The sequence below is a fragment of the Ochotona curzoniae genome, unplaced genomic scaffold (assembly GCF_017591425.1).
Source record: "Ochotona curzoniae isolate NIBS_2020 unplaced genomic scaffold, NIBS_Ocur_1.0 contig_3520, whole genome shotgun sequence".
Taxonomy (NCBI): Eukaryota; Metazoa; Chordata; class Mammalia; order Lagomorpha; family Ochotonidae; genus Ochotona; species Ochotona curzoniae.
This window is the reverse complement of record NW_024465894.1, coordinates 28156086-28174178: the sequence shown is the minus strand read 5'-3', so window position 1 is coordinate 28174178 and position 18093 is coordinate 28156086. Positions and strand designations below refer to the sequence as shown.

Here is an 18093-nt window from a genome sequence, read left to right as displayed (position 1 = left end):
CTGGGCTGAAAGGAACAACAGACTTGAGTTCTTGTTCTTGCTTTGCAACCAGGTGAGTCTCTGGATCCGTTTCCCCTTCTGGGAAACAACTAGACAGTGAGTGCTGAAGGTGAATTAAATTCCAAAAGCCTCTTGAGATTGTGCAATCAATTGAAATAAAACGGCTTTAGAAGGCTGTGTCCATCTTGGGGAGTCAATGTCCCCTCTCATGGGTCAATCTTTACCTTTAGCTGATTCTATTCCCTATAGTTTGTGAAACTAGGAATCCATTGATGCAAGATCGCCCCACTGAGGCTCAACTCCAGAAATGGAGACTTCAAAGCGAAATCTCTCAGGTTTTCTAGATGTTGGAAATTAATATTGAGTCGGCCACATACATGAAGGCGTCAAATAGTGCCCAAAGGTGGCTCCTTCTTAGTAATGCTGTCTCTATGATGATGATAGTGGCAAAAACCACCTCACTTAAGTGTTCAATACACCCCACACGCAATCCTACTCCATACTGCTAACCAAGAGGAGCACAAATGTTTGAAGACTGAGGACATAACTCAATTCAGCAACACTATGCTAATATTCTGTTTCACCCCAGGACTATGAAGGGACTCCCTCCGTCATGCCACACGTATGAAACTGAATGAGCTATCACGTGGGTCATGACACTTGCAACCTAACCCTCATCTACTTCTCTGGAAGGAATGCAGGAAGTGGAAGTGGTCATTGAGAATTAACAAGCAAAGGAGCATTACTGATGATCTAGAATCAGCAACAGAGATGAATGCCAGGTTTGTGGCACCATCCATGAAACCACTGGAGAGGGAACGTATGCCACAGCACTGCTGAAGACCATGTCAGTTCTCAGTGGTTTGTAACCTCTACACAGTCTACCCCCGCAAGACAGTCATTTCTACTTGTGTTCTTTAAAGAAGCTGGCAAAGGCAATTTTCAGTTGCCATGGAAAAAAATCAGCCTCTTGCCTCTCCAGAGCAGCTCCTCCCCCGCAGCAAAGACTCAAGTAGCTTTAAACTCAATAGCTTTTTCTATAGTGCTTTCCAGACTTTGGGATATCATGTACCAGACAAATTTCATAATAAGTGTACAGTAACTGATGATCCATAGAAGAATTATTACAAAATAAATCAAAAGCCAACTAAAAGATACAGCAACTAGTTACTATATATTAGCCCAAAATTTCATACAAAAACTAGCATCTCAACGAAAAAGCAAGAGTGACATACTCTGAAATGGAAGGTATCCCAAATTTAACCCGATCAGCTTTATGAGAAACTTACCATATTCTCTTATCCTTTTATTTCCTTTTTAAAGAGTTCTATGTAACCTCTGCCAGAATATCAGAACCACTACATCATGTCCATCTAATGGCATATACTGATACACTAGAACTTAGTAAAATTTGATCAAATAGTACTTATCATTCATATTTCAGGATATCTTTCAGCTATATGAATAAATGTGCCTTCCTCTGAAACACTATAGGATATCCCAAAAGATAAATATTGATTTCAAAGACTATCTATGCCCAATATCATCTGACCTGGGAGCTCATAGGTATAGAAAAGGTAAGATTTTGATGTAAATTCTAACTAAAGAGGACACCCACCACTTTAGAATCTGCACTAGCGGGTGCTGCTGGCACCACTTCCGGGAAGACTCCTGCATACTCGGAGGGCAAGTACATAGGGGACATTACCTTTGGAAAGCACGTTGTGGGCTCGGACAAGCGAGGGTAGGTGTAGGAGCTGTAGGAGTGTCCCTGGGGGTGGGTTTTAAATGCACTTGCTCCGAAGGGCATCATGGGTTCCTGGAGCCCTGATCCTGACCTGGACCTCTGCCGCATGCCTGGCTGAGGGCTTGTCTGGTTCATGTAGGATGACTTTGGCCTCCTGTCATAGTCCTCCAGGCTTGGTGCCCACTCACTTTCACTGTAGGCCAGACTCTCCTTGGAGCACCCACTGGCCCCTGCAGTTCTAGAAGGCATGAACTGGAATGGGTAATCCAGAGGGGAGCAGCTCGAGGCTCGCTGGTACTCCCACTTGAGATCACTGTAGTGGCCTGGTTTGCTCAGCGAGTCCAAGTGGGTGTGATAATCGACGGGAAATCTGGCCAATTCGCCTTTCACAGGTTTCATGTCAGAATAGTAGGCCTCACCATGCTTCATTCTCATCACGTGTCCGTTTTGCTTGGTTCCATGGCTGCCTTTATAGTACGGATCCAGATCGTCTCCATAGAGACTCTTCTCTCTGTACTTCTCGGTCAGGTAGTCAACAGTGGTATCGGATTCGCTGGAGTACTGTGAGAAGGTGATGAAGCCATTTTCTTCCAAATGGCCTTGCCCATGGCTGGAGGCTCCCTGATCTGGGGTGGGCGGGCTTTCTTTCCTTAGGGAGTTGGAGCGTGTCACAGAGATGTTGTCAAAATCCTCCAGCAGGCCGTTGATGGAGGTTTCCTTGCAGGGTTTGTTTCCTCTAACGATTGTCTAGGAATAATAAAGGGAATAATGGTTTTAAAAAATGTCAGGTTTTTGAATGATTAGAGGATTGCTACCCCCTACTCTGTCCAGTTGAAACCACAGAAGTAAACAGACTTGAAGGACATTTCACACACACACACACACACACACACACTGCTGACATCACTGGTGAAGTAAATCATGAATTAAGCAATAAACAAACGGCCAAACACCCCTTACCTATGTCATTAGAGCAATTACACATAAAAAAGACATTTAGAAGACTATATAGACTACCACTGTCATATTTACCAGTTTATGAGCAAAGTTCCTTGCCCTACTCTGCCATCCAAATGATTAAATGTGACCATCTAACAGCAAGCTGATAATAAGCCTACTAGTACAATACCTAAGTGATGATTTAACTACACAGACATGCTCACTAGGTTTTGAGCTCATTATTCAGACAATGTGAAAACCCCGAAGCCTTGCCATGTGAATATTAGCATCACCATGTCAATATGCACCTTTTCTACGTTTATGGGAGACATCTCATCAGAGATTCTAAAAAAGAGGAAGACACTGATACTTTCTCTTATGTGAGATAATCTGCTATCAAATGTGACATTGTCATTAAGCGTATAACTGTAATGACACCGCTTAGGCTCACACTTCTCTGAAACATCAGTGCTAGATTTTGGACAGTTTTGTGGCGATGGAGTTGTACCTAGATCTAAATGAGAACTTGCTAAGCCTACTGTTCCTTTTAAAGAGCTAAAATAACATCCGAATGCCAGGAACAGAGAGAAATAGCAAATCACTCACAGAGTCAGTCAGCTGTGCCTTGAAAATGACAAGGTTTGCTGCAAAATACCAAGGGATGGGGGGTGGATAAAAGAATGATGAACAAAGTATTGTGACTTCAGCCTTCCAGGATTTTAAGAGAAAAATGCCTTTAAGTAACGGGGAGTTGTAACGCTTTTCAGCGTTCAGGCTGGAGGAGGAACTGAGCTCTTTTCAAGCTTATGTGCTTCTCAAAGAATTCATGTGAGGGTCAATCAACTCCCCCAGGCAGCCCTGGACTCATGGCTTATGGTTTACACTCTCCCTCTCTTTAAGATAGATTTAATCCTAGAATAGTTTTGCATTGACATAGAAGTTGCAAACAAAATAGATCCATGTTCCAGGTACCATTCTTGCTAACATCTTGCAACTACCATCAACAGAATTCTATTCTCACGTAGATTGCACCATATTTCACCTAGGTCTCCAGGCTCCTGGCCAGGTTAACTCAGTGAACTCATTACCTGTCACATCTCCTAGGGTCCCCCCTGCTCTGTGACAGTCTCTCAGACTGGGTAATTGTGAACAGTACGGGTCAGGTACCCTGCAAAATGTCTCTCAGCTGGATTCATTTGATGTTTTCCTCCTACGTAACTGGGGCTTCGGTGTGTGGGGGCAGAGGACTGCAGAGTAAAATAGCAGTTTCATGATGACATCACACTCACATCAATAGGGCTTTTTCCTGATCAAATCAATGACATCGTGCTTGCTTGGTTTTTAAACTACAAAGTTACATTTCTCTCTTCCTTCCTTTTCTTGTATTATACTGTTTGGAAAAAAGTCACTGTGCCAGGGGTGGGGAGGATTTGCACTTCTACTTCCTTGGAAGGAGATATCTACATAAAGTATTTGAAATTATTCTGCACATGAGACTGGCTTGCTATCCACCAATTTGTTCAATCATTTGTTATTACCTTTATGGATGCATGCTTGAATATTTTACTGTATGGTTTGATTCTTAAATGGCAAGATGGGAGGCAGGGCCTCTAGGATTAGAACCTGCATCCATATGGGATCCCAGTGCATGCAAGGTGAAGACTTTAGCCACTAGGCTACAATGCCAGGTCCTAAACACATCATTCTTAGAGGAAGCACATGTTTCTCTCTGATACTCAGTGTTAACAAGAAGGATCTCACAAAAGACAAATGCTTGCTAAAATCAAATTATTGATCAGCCACAAAAAGTAAAAGAAAATAATCCGAATGATAACATATGATCTGGAATACTAGTTAAAGCAGAGACAAGGCAATTCTCTTTTTTTCTGACATGAGTTATGAAATCCTAAGTGGCAACACAGTAATAATAGACTTAAACCATGCAACATTCTGCAATAAGTTTTAACCATGCTTTGTAGTGGAAGAACTACTATTTATTGTTGCCAACATCTGATGTTTATTAATACAGGACTATGCAGTTCTAGAAAGATCAATAATGCAATCAATGCATGATTATAGCTGAATTTGATGCTGCAGAACCTCCAGGCATTAAAAATCACTGCAAGCCAATCTCTCTGAGTTGGAAGCCACAGTTCTTGTTGTCGTTCCATTGTGTACGGGACTAGCTCAGCATCTGCTCCGACTTCCAGCGACAGCAGCCATATTTCATGGCGCTCTTCTGCGGGCTGCAGGCTGGTGATAAGCTGTAATGGATCTGTCATGAGAACAGCTGTCTCCCCTTGTTCTCAGGGAGGAGATGAAAAAGTAGCTCTGCTCTTTGAGATTGTATTAACCTTGACAATAATGAAGTGGGTAATTAACAGCTCTGCCCTAATAGGACCTCACATTTCCTTTTCAAAAACAATATCTTCCCTGCACCTTGAGGATGTATGTCATTTTGTCTTTCTGAATAAATACGTACCCTGAGGGTAATAAGACAAATAGTCTTATGATCCTAGTCTAAACCAAGACTAAGTAGAAATTGTCCACTTTTTAGCAACTCTTTAAATTCTTAACACTGCTTGTAGAGGAACCAGTCTTCTGCTTTTATTAAGGCACAGGGATAGAAATATCCAGAAACAAAATCATACCTAGATCCATTTGTGAAGAAAGGTAACATCATAAGACTTCAGATTTATTTTCTTTCACTCATATGCATGCCACCCATTTTCTATTTGTGGTTTTTTTTTTTTTTTTGGTAACCACTAGCAGTAGGGCTACTTAAGTTGCTAACTGAGAACCTCATAGCCTGCTACACTTTGGGCAGGCTGTCTCAGAGTGTAGGTGAGTAACTAACCGTCAACTTCCTTAACAAATCATGGAATTATCTGATGGAACTCAAATAAGCCAATTCCTTTACCAAGTAAACATATTGTGGTTTGTTCCAATTACAAGAAAACAGAATGTATTTTAAAAAGGTTTTGTGAACTCCATAGAGATCAAGATTTTTCTAATTAAGGTAATTTTAAGATCTAGTTATTTGGAAGGCAGATTTATTGGAACGGCAGACTGACAGGCAGAAGGAGAGAAAGATCTTCCATCCACTGGTTCACTTCCCAGTTGGCTGCAACGGCCAGAGCTGAGCCAATCTGAAGCCAAAAGCTAGCAGCTAGGAGCTTCTTCCAGGTCTTCCACCTGTGTATTAACTTTCAAGAACCTGGACCATCCTCAACTTTCCCAGGCCATAAATAGGGAGTGAGATGGGGAGTAGAGTAGCTGGGACCCAACCCATGCCTATATGGAATGCCAGTGTTTATACGTGGAGGATTAGCCAGTTGAGCCATTGTGCTGGCCCCTAATTAAGGTATCTGTAAGATAGTCTATTATTAGCCATTTTCTCTGCCTCCTGAAATAGGACAACATCAATTCTATATGAGGATAATCCCCAGGGTCAACTTTCTATTTATTGTTAATTGGGCAAAGGGAACATATGTAGATCAGTGTTTTGAGTGAACTTAAAGGGAATGAGCTGAAGTTGAACTGCTTGCTTGGAACATGTTTTTATGTCCATTTGAGACCACAAGCACTGCAGCTGCTTCCTGGTTCATGGTCTAGGCAGCAGTGACGTCTACAGGAGTGTCTGCTCATTCATTTGCCATTGAGTCAAACCAAACTTGTTTCTAGATGCAGAAAATACCCTGTGACAAATGAGATAAGATTTGATCATCTATTTTGTTTTTGTTTTTTATTTTTTTTTTATTTTGATGATCTTTACATAGTTGATTAGGGCTCAAAGGGTCAAGGGCTACAGGAAAGGGGGTAAAACCATTGCTTCCACATTCTTTTTTTTTTTTCTTCCTGTATCTGCAGGAAGAGGAGAGATAAAGAGAGAAGCTATTCCCACCCTCCCAACCATTCCAGGGTCCCCAACCTGGGGCATGCTCAGAGGGCACTGCTTAAATGATTTATAGTTCAACAGCTCTGAATTGCTGGTGAGATTGATCATCTATTTTAAACTTGGGTAGCATCACATTTAGTATTATTCTTTAAAATCTGTTCATGCTATGTTCATATCTTAACCTGTATTTCCCAAATGCAGAGGCCAAGGCATGGAAAGCTTCTTTTGGAGTGCAAGGTCAGGAACAGGGAGGAGGGTGTCCTGTGCAAGGAACGGATGCCTGTCCAGTGGTGTGCTGCTCACTTGATATTTCTGGTCAGTGCGGGCTCAGTTCTGTTGCAGAGTTGTTGAAGACTATGTGTCATAATCAACCTCTCAAGGGAATGGAAACATGCATCTAGCTTCTCCTGTCTAAATGGCTTCCCACAGCTCACAGTAAAGGAACTACTGTCTCAGAGATCAGAGATGAGCGGCACTACTTAACATGAGCAGCAGGTGTCCTCCACAATGGCTTGTATGTGCTCAAACTCTCGATACCTAGAATTCAAGCGGAGATTCTAGTTGCAGTCTTCTGTCTCAGGCTTGGGTGCCTGAGCTCCACCCAGGTCTCCCACCAGGGCTGCAGATGCCCAGGTACACAGGCCAACTTCTAATGCTTTCCCAGATGCATCAGCAGGGAACTGGATGGAAAGCAGAGCAGCCAAGACTGGAACAAGCACTCCCAAACGGGATGCCGGCATCACAGATAGTGGCTTAACCTGATGTGACACAATATGGATCACCTAGTGTCATTTCTTCAACTGGCAAGTTATTAGTTCCTTTCTGTTTCATATCTCAGATTGTTCCCATGTTAACTCAGAGCTGGTTTGTGAAGCATACACCTATTGCTACAGCTTCTCCTGCTACTTAAAGGGTGGTCCCTGCAGCACCCGCCAGCAGCATGGTGTGCACATGTGTGAGGCATACCATCTAGCCCTCGTCAGCCCCATTGATGTCCAGGTTATCCAACGGGACATTGATCTCTGCCTATCTGTCTTCAGCTGACACCTAAAGTTCCCTTCTCATAAGCCATAAACAATGCCATATATAATATAGTCTATGCCATTATGTAAAATACACACATACACATAATCGACTGATACATATGAACATGCCTATATGCATATATTTCAAATGTGCATATTATGAAGATGGTCAGGAGTTTTTATCCTCCAGATGAGTAGGAGCATTTTGTTGTCCTACAGAAAAAGACAGTCACTGCAGACAGAAAGGAGAACACCGATCCAGCACACCATGGGTGCCTCTAGAGTGTTAAGTTGCCCTCATGTGCTCTGTGACCGAAGGACAGAGCACACTTATCCTTTGTAACCGTGCTCAGACATCCCCCAGAGTGAGCTGAAGTGCCAGAAGCAGGAGCTTGATCAGAGTTTACTGGATAATGCTGGTCACCCCTGAAGGGTTTCAGCAGAACAGCAAGAACCCTGCATCAATACACACCATATGGCACCCTATGCTGCCCTGCTGGGCACAGAGAGAGGGCAATTTTGCAACATCCTTTTCCTAGTGAGAGCTCTGATGAAGCTGGGACACATATACTTCACACACTACAACAGACTCAATCTTATCTGCCCTTTTTCCAAAATTATGTTCCCCCAGTTGTGTTCACATGTCATGACAGCAGATTTCACAGACAAATAGAAGCAGTACTACTTTTGTCCCAGAAATATTCTTGAAGATTGCATTTACTGGGTCATTCTCTGTACCCATAAAAACACATCATGAAACATTTAATTAAAAATTAAAGTTAGACAACTCCCTGGAATGCAATGCTGTCCCTGGAGAAAACGGAATCCCCAGAGGAAGTGCGTGAAAGAACTTAAAAACCTGATATGCTTTCAATATCATTTCTGTTCCACAACAGGTTGGGAGTGCAGAGAAATCTTCCACTTTCTTATAATCTATGAGGAAGATTTTAAGCATAATATACTAAGATTATAACAGATGACTTATAGATAACAAATTCTTAACTGCATTAGACATTAGCAAAAATTATAGAGACTCGCAGTGGAATCCAAGAGTAACCCTGACAGCCTCTTCAAAAAGAGGCCATGTACACAGAGCAGGAGGGGATCCCAGGGCAGAGCAGGAGGATACGAGGTCTGTATCCTAGACCCAGTGAGACCCCCCAGAGGTCTCCCAAGTGCTTCCGCCAGAGAAGCAGTGTATACTTCATCAAGGATTGTCAGTATGGGCACCAAGGACCGTATCCCGGCTGCTGAGGAGAACACAGAAAATTTGTAGGCAGAGAACTCTCAGGTCAGTCATTTCCCATCTTCTTTCCCACATGGGATTGAGGCATCCCAGAACCCTCCTCATAGGGTCTGGTGACATAGGAACAACAGCCAGGAACTCCAGGTGGTCCTCAGAGATAAAAGAATTGTAAATTTCCTTCTGGACTCAGGAAAGGAGCTTTCTGGGGTCCTTACTTATTTCCAGCTCTGCCTCCCCATCCTCTCTTGCACTGACCATCAGGATCGCTCAGGAACCCCAAAATTAGCTCAGATAGAGAGACTAATATATAAAGGTTTGAACAGAAAGGAAGAAGTCAGCTGGTCTATAATTGCTCAGCCTGTACCTTACTGGACAGGCTCTCGACTTGGCTTTTCCTAGACCTCACCAGGGAGGCGAGTTATTCTTCACTTGTTAAGTTGTTGGGGATTTCTCTGCTCACCCACCTAAGACTGTTCTACTTTCCAATTGTTAATACATGGCTTGTTGGAGTTACAAGACTGTTTTGATCGCCCCAGAATGCACACGTTCTGTAAAATCTTGCTTGAATACTATAAAATGCTAAGTTAAAAAAATTAAATTTAGAAAGTTTTGCTCTCTGGAAGAATATTGTTTTTCACTCTCTGCTTTTTCTATTAGTAAAAACCTTGTAAACATCTTCACTGGACTTCAAAGATGCTTGGAAAAAAGTCAAATTTCCAACTTAACTATTGATTATGTTCCTATATGGGGCTGTATATTTGTACTCCATTTTATTGCTATTTGCTTCTCCATGATTTACAGTTTTCTTGGTCCTCACTTTTTAATTGCACTGATAATTTAACACATTTTTATTAAATCTCATGTCAACACACATAAATGTTAGTTCTTTTGGGGAACAAAGTATTTTTAGAAAATATTCTGCTCAATTTCCATTTCTAGTACCTAATCTTCCTTTTAAAAAAAAACCCAAGGGCCCGGTGTGATATCATAGTGGTTAAAGTTCTCGCCTTGCACGCACCAGGATCCCATGTGGTCACCGGTTCTAATCCCAAGAATCCCGGCAGCCCTGCTTCCCATCCAGCTCCCTGCTTGTGGCCTGGGAAAGCAATGGAGGACGGCCCAAGGTCTTGGGACTCTGCACCCACATGGGAGACCTGGAAGAGCTCCTGGCTCCTGACTTCGGATTAGCACAGCTCCAGCCATTGCAGCCGCTTGGTGAGTGAATCATCAGATGGAAGATCTTCCTCTCTGTATTTCTGATTTTGTAATAATAATAAATAAATCTTTTAAAAATCCCCAAACATTTAAATATTCCTGAGCAATTTACATATCTCCTAAATTCTACGTCTGACCCAGGACACTGACACCAACCAGGGTATTGGTTCAATTGTGGATATTCATTACTAAGATACTAGCCCACTGGAGGGAGGAAAAACCTCATAGATAGGAGTCAGCATCATTCACACCTCGTAACAGAGAAGCAGTGGTTTGGGGAGTTTTCAAAAATGCTTATGTTCAGGTTCTACCTAAGAGGAAATAAGTATGAATCTCAGGGGTCCATCTAAGAAGTAGTTTTAAATTTTCCAGCTTATTCCAAGAGGAGTCTCAGTTGAACATCAAGTTCCTAATTCAATGCATATTAAAGCTTTCTGGGTGTGCAAATCCCCTGAGCTTCCTGTATCACAGGTCTGGCCTGGGGTACCAGGTCCTGAACCTCTAAGAAGCTACAGGGTGAAGCTAGTGCTGCCGGTCTGTAGGACAAACCTGGAGCTGCAAAAAACAGATACAATTTCTAGGATGGTTGAGCTATTTTAATTTGAAAGTAGATCTACAGAGAAAAAAGAAGAGATGGAGCGAGAAAGAGAGAGAGAGAGAGACGTCTATCTACTGGTTCACTCCCCAAATGGTCACAACGGCTGGAGCAGGACTGGTCCAAAGCCAGGCAACAGGAGCTCCTTCCAGGTCTCCCATGAGCAAAGCTGGAATTGTTGCCCATTTGGGATGGCTTTCTCTGATATGCCACAGCATCAGCCCAAGTATTACTTTCTAAAGATGAACATTTTACTGAGTGTTTATTTTTGTGCAGTTTTGTTGATTCATTTGTGTTATTTCCATCTTTCAGCTACTGAGATGCTGCTGCCATGAATATTGCCGTACAAATGTCTATTCCTGTCTCTGCTTGGAATTCTGTTTGAAAGATACTGACAGGTGAAATTGCTGGGTCATGTGAACAGTCTGTTTAACTTTTGAGGATTTACCAGTTGGTTTCCTCACTTGTTATTCTCACCAGTGGTGTGTGAGGACTCCAGTTTCTTCACATTCTCCCAACATCTGATTTCCACTAAACGTTTCTTGTAATGATCATTGTAATGAATAGGAAATAGCAATGATTTGTCTCCTCAGTAAAAAAAAAATACATTAAGCATTTTCCCACTATATTTATTGGTATATTTTTTGAGAAATATGTATTCAATTCTTTTGTCCACCTTTCAATTGTACTGTAGCTTTTTGATGTTTTTAAATTATAGAGTTTTTCACATATTCTGAATACTGTTCTCTTATATATGATTTGAAAATACTTTCTTCCATTATGTGGATTATTTTTGTACTCTCATGATGAGTGTCTCCTGATACAAAGCTTTTCATTTTAATAAAGTCCATGTTTCTGGCTTCCTATCCAAGAAATCATTGCTAACCCTGAGATGATAAAATCTTGCTCCAGCTTTTCTTCCCTTCGTCCCTTCTTCCAATGACAGAGCAACAGAGAAAGAGGGAAATGTGGGGGCAGAAATAGAAGTAAGAGAGGGAGAGGGTGAGAGAGCCGATGAATCGATCTTCCATCCATTGGTTCACTCCTGAAATGCCTGAGGCCAGAAGAGTGTGGGGCTCCTTCTGGGGTCCTGAGTGGCAGGTTCCCAAATACGTGGGCCATCAGCCACTGATGTCCTCCAGGTGCATTAGTAGGAAATCAGATCAGGAGCTGGATATGCTCGCTCCAGCACTGTAACCTGGGATGCAGCTGCCATACAATCCTCCCTTCTAATGCACCATCCCTCATTTTTTAAGAACTTAAAGGTTTACATATTATATTTAGATATTTGATCCACTTTGAGTTGATTTCTATACATGGTACAAGGTAAAGGGATGATTCCACTCTTCCGCTTGTGGATATTCAGTTTCCCCAGCATTATTTGTTATAAAAGATTGCTATTTCTCAATGAAAGGTGCTTCTGGTTTCCTTCTTGGAATATTCAACTCCGTTGGTCTGGATGGTTGTCCCTATGCTCATACCATTCCACTTTTGGTTTCTATTACATTCTTGTAGTGGGTTGTGGGATCAGGAATGATGGGTTCTATGACTTGAAAATCCTTCCTAGAAGAATATTTTGGCTATCTAGATTCCTTCTACTACTGAAAAATATAATCATTGAAAATTTGATAAGGATTGCATTGACTCAGATTACTTTGATAGTATTGTCTTCTTAAAAGTACTAGTCTGTGAATAGAGAATACATTTTCATTTACTCCTGTATTCTTTGATATTTTTCAGCATTATTTTACAGCTTTGAGTGTGTTGTAAGTTCTTCAGCTTATGTGTGCTTTGTTATACAGGATAATTTTGTGATGACAGATGAATAATTCATTATTGATATTAGTCCAGGCCACTGACTCCTAAGCTAACTGACGACTAGCGAGAAATCCCCCAGCAAGGGATTAACCTTTCTCCTTTGCACACCAGATTGTGAAGGAAAGCATGAGTTCCCTCTCCTGTTTTCCTAAAGGGTCTCCCACCGGAGTAGTACATCCTACTCTGTTGGCTCTCCTGCCTGTTTGTAGAGGGGAGTATGAACTATGTGATGGGAGAGGAAGAAGGGTGAGGCTACAGGCAAGGCTTGAGGGACCACCTTTGCACTTTCATGCCAAGTTTTCCTGTCTGGACAACCTACTGTCTTCTACTGTCATGTGCAAAGAACACAGAGCTTGTCTCCTGGGGGTCAGCTGTCTCACTTGAATCCCAAACAGGCAATTGATGAACTATGCACAAATGATTACTCTCCCACTAAGTAGGCTGGGTCAACATCAGCTCTGTAGACCCTGCTCCCATATTTAAGCAGCAAGTGAGGGGGGAGGTGTATTGCATGAAGATTCATTGTAAACAGAACTTCATAATAATAAAGTTGCCATTTAGTTCTCCATCTATCTTTCTTACAGTCTAAATTCAAGGGCACAATCTGTAAAGATCTTCACGTTATCTTAGCCACATGTGCAGCTATAACAATTTGAATCAGACCTGGAAGTGAAAGGAAACTAAGCCAGGAATTCCAAGAATTCAGGAAGTGTAGGAGGAAGATACTGCCACGGGTGGAATGGAGAATGGGCCAGGAGATCAAGACTGATAAAAGAAAATACCCCTGTGCAGGTTGCCTTGCACTGTTGCCAATCTCTTGCTTTGATCTCCAAACAGCTCTAAGCTGTTACTTACTTGTTTATTACTACCTTGTACTGTACAAACAAGAAAAGTTTCTACTGACCAAAGCCCCATAGTGGTTACAGGAGACAAAAAAATTCTTCCAATTCTTCACCCTCTCCCTGTTACAATTACAAATCCCACCTTCTCCAAGTGGCTGATGCTTTCCAGGAGAACAGTGGGATACATATCCCTGATCCATTGATTTCAGTCAAGACCATGTGTCAGTGTTTGGCTGTTGGAATGTCGGTAAGCTGACAAAAGTAGAAGTGGTTTTGTTCTTTGCTTAATACCATGAGTTCCTGCCATGATATTACGAATCTTGGCTATGTGCTTGCTATCTATGAGTAACTTTAAAACGCATACAAAGTAGATTTGAACCTGGTCTACAATCAGCAGCCAATTCCTAGTGGTTAGAAACCTGTAGCAGAGTAAATGCTCCTACCTACAGATGAATGAAGAAGAAAAGGAAATGTTTGCTGCTATAACAATCTTGGGAGCTGTCTGCCATGTAGCATTTTTGTAATCTGAGTTGATTCCATAGTGTTCATGTCAGGGTTAAACTCAAGGGACATCAGAAGGAAGACCCCTTACTAATAAAATTATCTAATGTACCACCTGACCTCATTGTATTCTACTGGATGTTTGGGATATGTTCATATGTCACACACCGGTCAGTAGTATGGCTAGAGCTGCAGGCTGATATCTCAGTTTCTGAAACTTTAAAAGTTCTTTTACGTACTTCATTTTGTTTTCATCATTTGGCACTAGAGTGCTTTTACGTAGTATATCAGTAGCCAACATAAAAGCTTAGATTATTTACAACATTTGTCAGAGTTGAGATTCAAAACCTCACTAAATGAATGTGTCAGTGAGTGAAGAAAGGACTCCCTTTGCCAACCCAACTTGGGTTTGCTCGAAAGGATTAATTTGGATTTAATTCAAATAATTCCCCCGTCTTATCTAAATATGCATGTGAAGGAGCTTTAGCAGACAAAAACATACCCATCCATTCAATCCTCTCAGACCAGAAAAACAACAAAACACGCAAGCAGACAAAACGAAGGGGCAAGCTACTATCACTCACACATTGTGCCTCCTCGAAGTCACAGATGGGTGGTTCAGACAGAGACAGCTCTGAAGGCAAAGCCAAGTGGATTTATTTTGCCTCATTTTATCTTGGCACAGAACCCAGGAATCTGGAAGAGACCACACTGAACACAGCAGAGCCAGCTGGTAGGCAGGATGGCCTGGATGAAGAGATGAGAGATTCCCTCTAGAGTATGAGATGGCCAGGTTCTCCATAATCTACCCAACTACACCATGGCATTCTGTGAAGACTCCGTGCTCAGAAAGCTTGCATTCTGTAGTAGTGTCAAGGTTAATACAGACAAAAGGCAGCTGAGGAACTATTCCAGACTCAACCAAGCAGATGTTGGAGACATGACACCTAAATGTAGAAAGGTGCCTTTCAACTGGATCTTAGCCACTGTGACAAGCAGAGACCACAACTAGAGATTGAGAAGCAGGCGGCAGGGAAGCCTCAGTGCTGGGCCCAGGTATTCACAGTGGCTTGTGGGAAGACAGATGCTCCTTAGTCCGTTCTGGTTGCTTTCCTATAAAACCAGGGACTGAATGGCTTGCAACTAAGAGCAATTTATTTTTCACAGTTTTGGAGGCTGTGACACCCAAGGTCAAGGGACCAGCAGATTCAGCTTTTTTTTAAAAAAAGGATTTATTTTATTTTTATTGGAAAGGCGGATATACAGAGAGGAGAGACAGAGAGGAAGATCTTCCGTCCGATGACTCACTCCCCAAGTGAGTGCAACGGCCGATGCTATTACAGATGGAAATTACAGATCCGAAGCCAGGAGCCTCCTCCAGGTCCCCCACGCGGGTGCAGGGTCCCAAAGCTTTGGGCCGTCCTCGACTGCTTTCCCAGGCCACAAGCGGGGAGCTGGATGGGAAGCGGGTCCGCTGGGATTAGAACCGGCGCCCATATGGGATCCCCGGCGTGCAAGGCGAGGACCTTAACCACTGCACCACCGTGCCGGGCCCCAGATTCAGCTTTGATGATGGCCTGTGTGTTGGTTCAGGCAGCCATCCTCTCACCATAGCCTCAGAGGTCCAGAAGGCTGAGAGAGCCATGTGGGTTCCTGCCTTTAAGCGTATGTGGATTTGTGTCCTAACCTTAGCAGCTGGCAGAGGCCACACCTCTGAATAGCATCCTATCGGGTATGGTTTCAACATATGAATTCGGGGGACATAGTCACCCTTTCAGAGGTAGCAAATTTATCTAGCATCACACACACAGCTTAACATCATCAGATTCAGGACAAATGGTCTTATATTACAGTATTTACAGCCTTTAGTAAACTTGCTACTATTTGAAATAAAAACAAAGAATAGTTTCCCCACTGCTTTAGTCAGGGCGCTGCCTGATCTCAGGGCAGCATCTGTCTAAGAACATTAGTAGCCTGCTCCTGTTGGAATGCAGATAAGCTGACCAGCAGTCTTGAGCCGTGAAAAGATCCTTGGTAACATCCCTGTATTTGATTTTGATCTCCTTGCAAATTACGGGAAAAAATATCTTACATATCAAATATCTTCTTGGTACATATGGACACGTGAAAAAGAAGGTGTGTGCCACGTACACATATTTTGAAATTAAACAATAGGGGGACTTGAAGATGAATCGTTTTGTAGATTAAATGTTGCTGGACGGGCCCACTTCCACCCTATTCTGTCATCAGTGGTAGATTGACCCTGACAACCCTAACAAACTGTGCTACCTCATTGCTGCTGCTCCTTCTGGTGCCACTGGTAACAGACACAGGAATGAAAGAGCAGACAGGGGCGTCTGGCCATGGGGAATATTCAGGGTGGAGCAGAAACAAGGCAGGGCCCTGCAGACTTTGTGACTTCACGTGTCTTCGCCAAGTTAACTTATCATCTGAGACGTGTGAATTCAGTCCGCTGGCGGAAGTTTCCAGGATGGCAGAAGGATTTCCTGGGCAGTCAGAGAGCTGAGCTTTGTGCAGCAGAGTGATAGCCATCAGTGACACGGGGCCCCAAGACGAGCTCATGCTCTGCTCTCAGGATGGACTTGTTCTGCTGCCCTAGAACACTGACTCTGATTTGCGAGCTGGCCAGTTGACCTTCAGATAGAACATGACTCCAAAGAAAAAGACAAGAGGCCCGACCTACATCACTCTCAGCACAGGAGCTCATCACCAGCTCCCAGGCGGCTGGGGATCTGAGATATCACAGCTTGTGGATCCAACCTGCCTGTGACTGTGTTTGGGGTGATGTTTGGACTGAGCAAAGGAACCCAGGCCAATCCTGGAGTCCTGCTACCCGCTGAGAGCCCAGGCAGTCAACACCACCCAAGGCAGGGACAACCAGGGCTTTTCTGAATCTGAACATTAGATGTGTTTCCCCGAGAATTTTCACGCTAGTTAAAATGAAACGTTAAAAATGACTAAATTTACAAAGAAACTTGTAATCTGTATCCCTTAGTTGCTGGATTTTTGCATAGGACAGTTTGCTGTTTATAAAATTCAAATGCATCCTCAAATATTGTTCCCAAAAGGAGCACACAGGCAGACAGGTAATAGTTTGAAATCCATTCTGTGGACAGTTTGGAATCAGAACCTGGTGGAGGAAGAAGTCCACTGCCAGGCAGTGGTTTTTCTTTGATGTAACAAAGTATAGTGTCACTGCATTTATTCACTTTTAACTGGACACAGGTATTTCTAAGAACTGCACAGGATAGATTTCAAAAAGCTTCAAGTCTGCCCCCTACTGTGAAAATAGAGAAATGCGACTGCAAGTGCTAAACAGCTTCTGTTGGGATGTATTGGTGAGAAAGGCGATATCAACAGCACTAAATACAAAAACCTAATGTATGTCGTGGACTAACGAAGTCAAAACTTACATTTATATGGAATTTATGCCAAAGACACCAAAGGAATGAGAGAGTTATCCTGAGTTCTCTGGACACCACCCCTTCATACACTGCTCCCAGGCAGTTTGAACCGATTCTGTTGCTCTCTGCTGTTTCGGTTTCTGGCCTTCTCAAACAGAATTTCTCGGCACCGAGTGGCTGTAAAGTGCTGCTGCCTGCAGCTTACTTAAAATCATGTTTAATACACTTGACTCAGGATTGAACAGGAACTGTTTGGTATTTGATTTGAATGTAGGCAAACAGAAGATGCCGATATACTGATGCGATCCTGAGGCATTTCCTTGTGACTTTTACAGGGGACCTGTTGATGGGCTGCCGGGTCTGCACCTGTATGTCCCTTCCCGGGATTTTGCTTGCTCTGTTTCTCAAAGCCCACACCTGTTATCTCATTGCTATGGTTTCAGTTCCTATATTGGAAATAATCTTTAATTCTCATTTATTTACTTAAGAGGCAGAAAGATAGAGACAGATGCAAAAACAGAGCTCCCATCTGCCACTTCACTCTCTGAGGTACCCAGTGTCCAATACTGAGTTAGGCTGAAGCTAGGACATAAGAACACATTCCCGCTTTCCTACGTGGATGGAAAAGACCAAACCTTCGGCACCAGCACTAACGCCTTCTCAGGGAGCATGTTAGTGGGCAGCTGGAACCAGGAGCTGGAGGTGGCTAATGAACTCAGGCATCTCAGTTCACAGCAAGGATAAGCCCTGTCACCGTAGGACATAGCATCACTCATATAAATGAATGAGCATGTTCTAATAAGGCATTATTTACAGTTACTGGTTCAGCGTGCAGGAAGCTT

At 42.8% G+C, this 18093-nt stretch overlaps 1 protein-coding gene across 1 annotated transcript in view; it reads right to left on the bottom strand.

Annotated features, from left to right (window-relative positions):
* The window catches only part of PAK5 (p21 (RAC1) activated kinase 5), a 235493-nt gene that overhangs the window by 40349 nt on the left and 177051 nt on the right, over positions 1-18093 (bottom strand). Inside the window, exon 4 of the mRNA XM_040981197.1 lies at positions 1709-2494. Coding sequence (XP_040837131.1) covers positions 1709-2494 — 786 coding nt within the window. The remainder of the gene's footprint in view (positions 1-1708; positions 2495-18093) is intronic.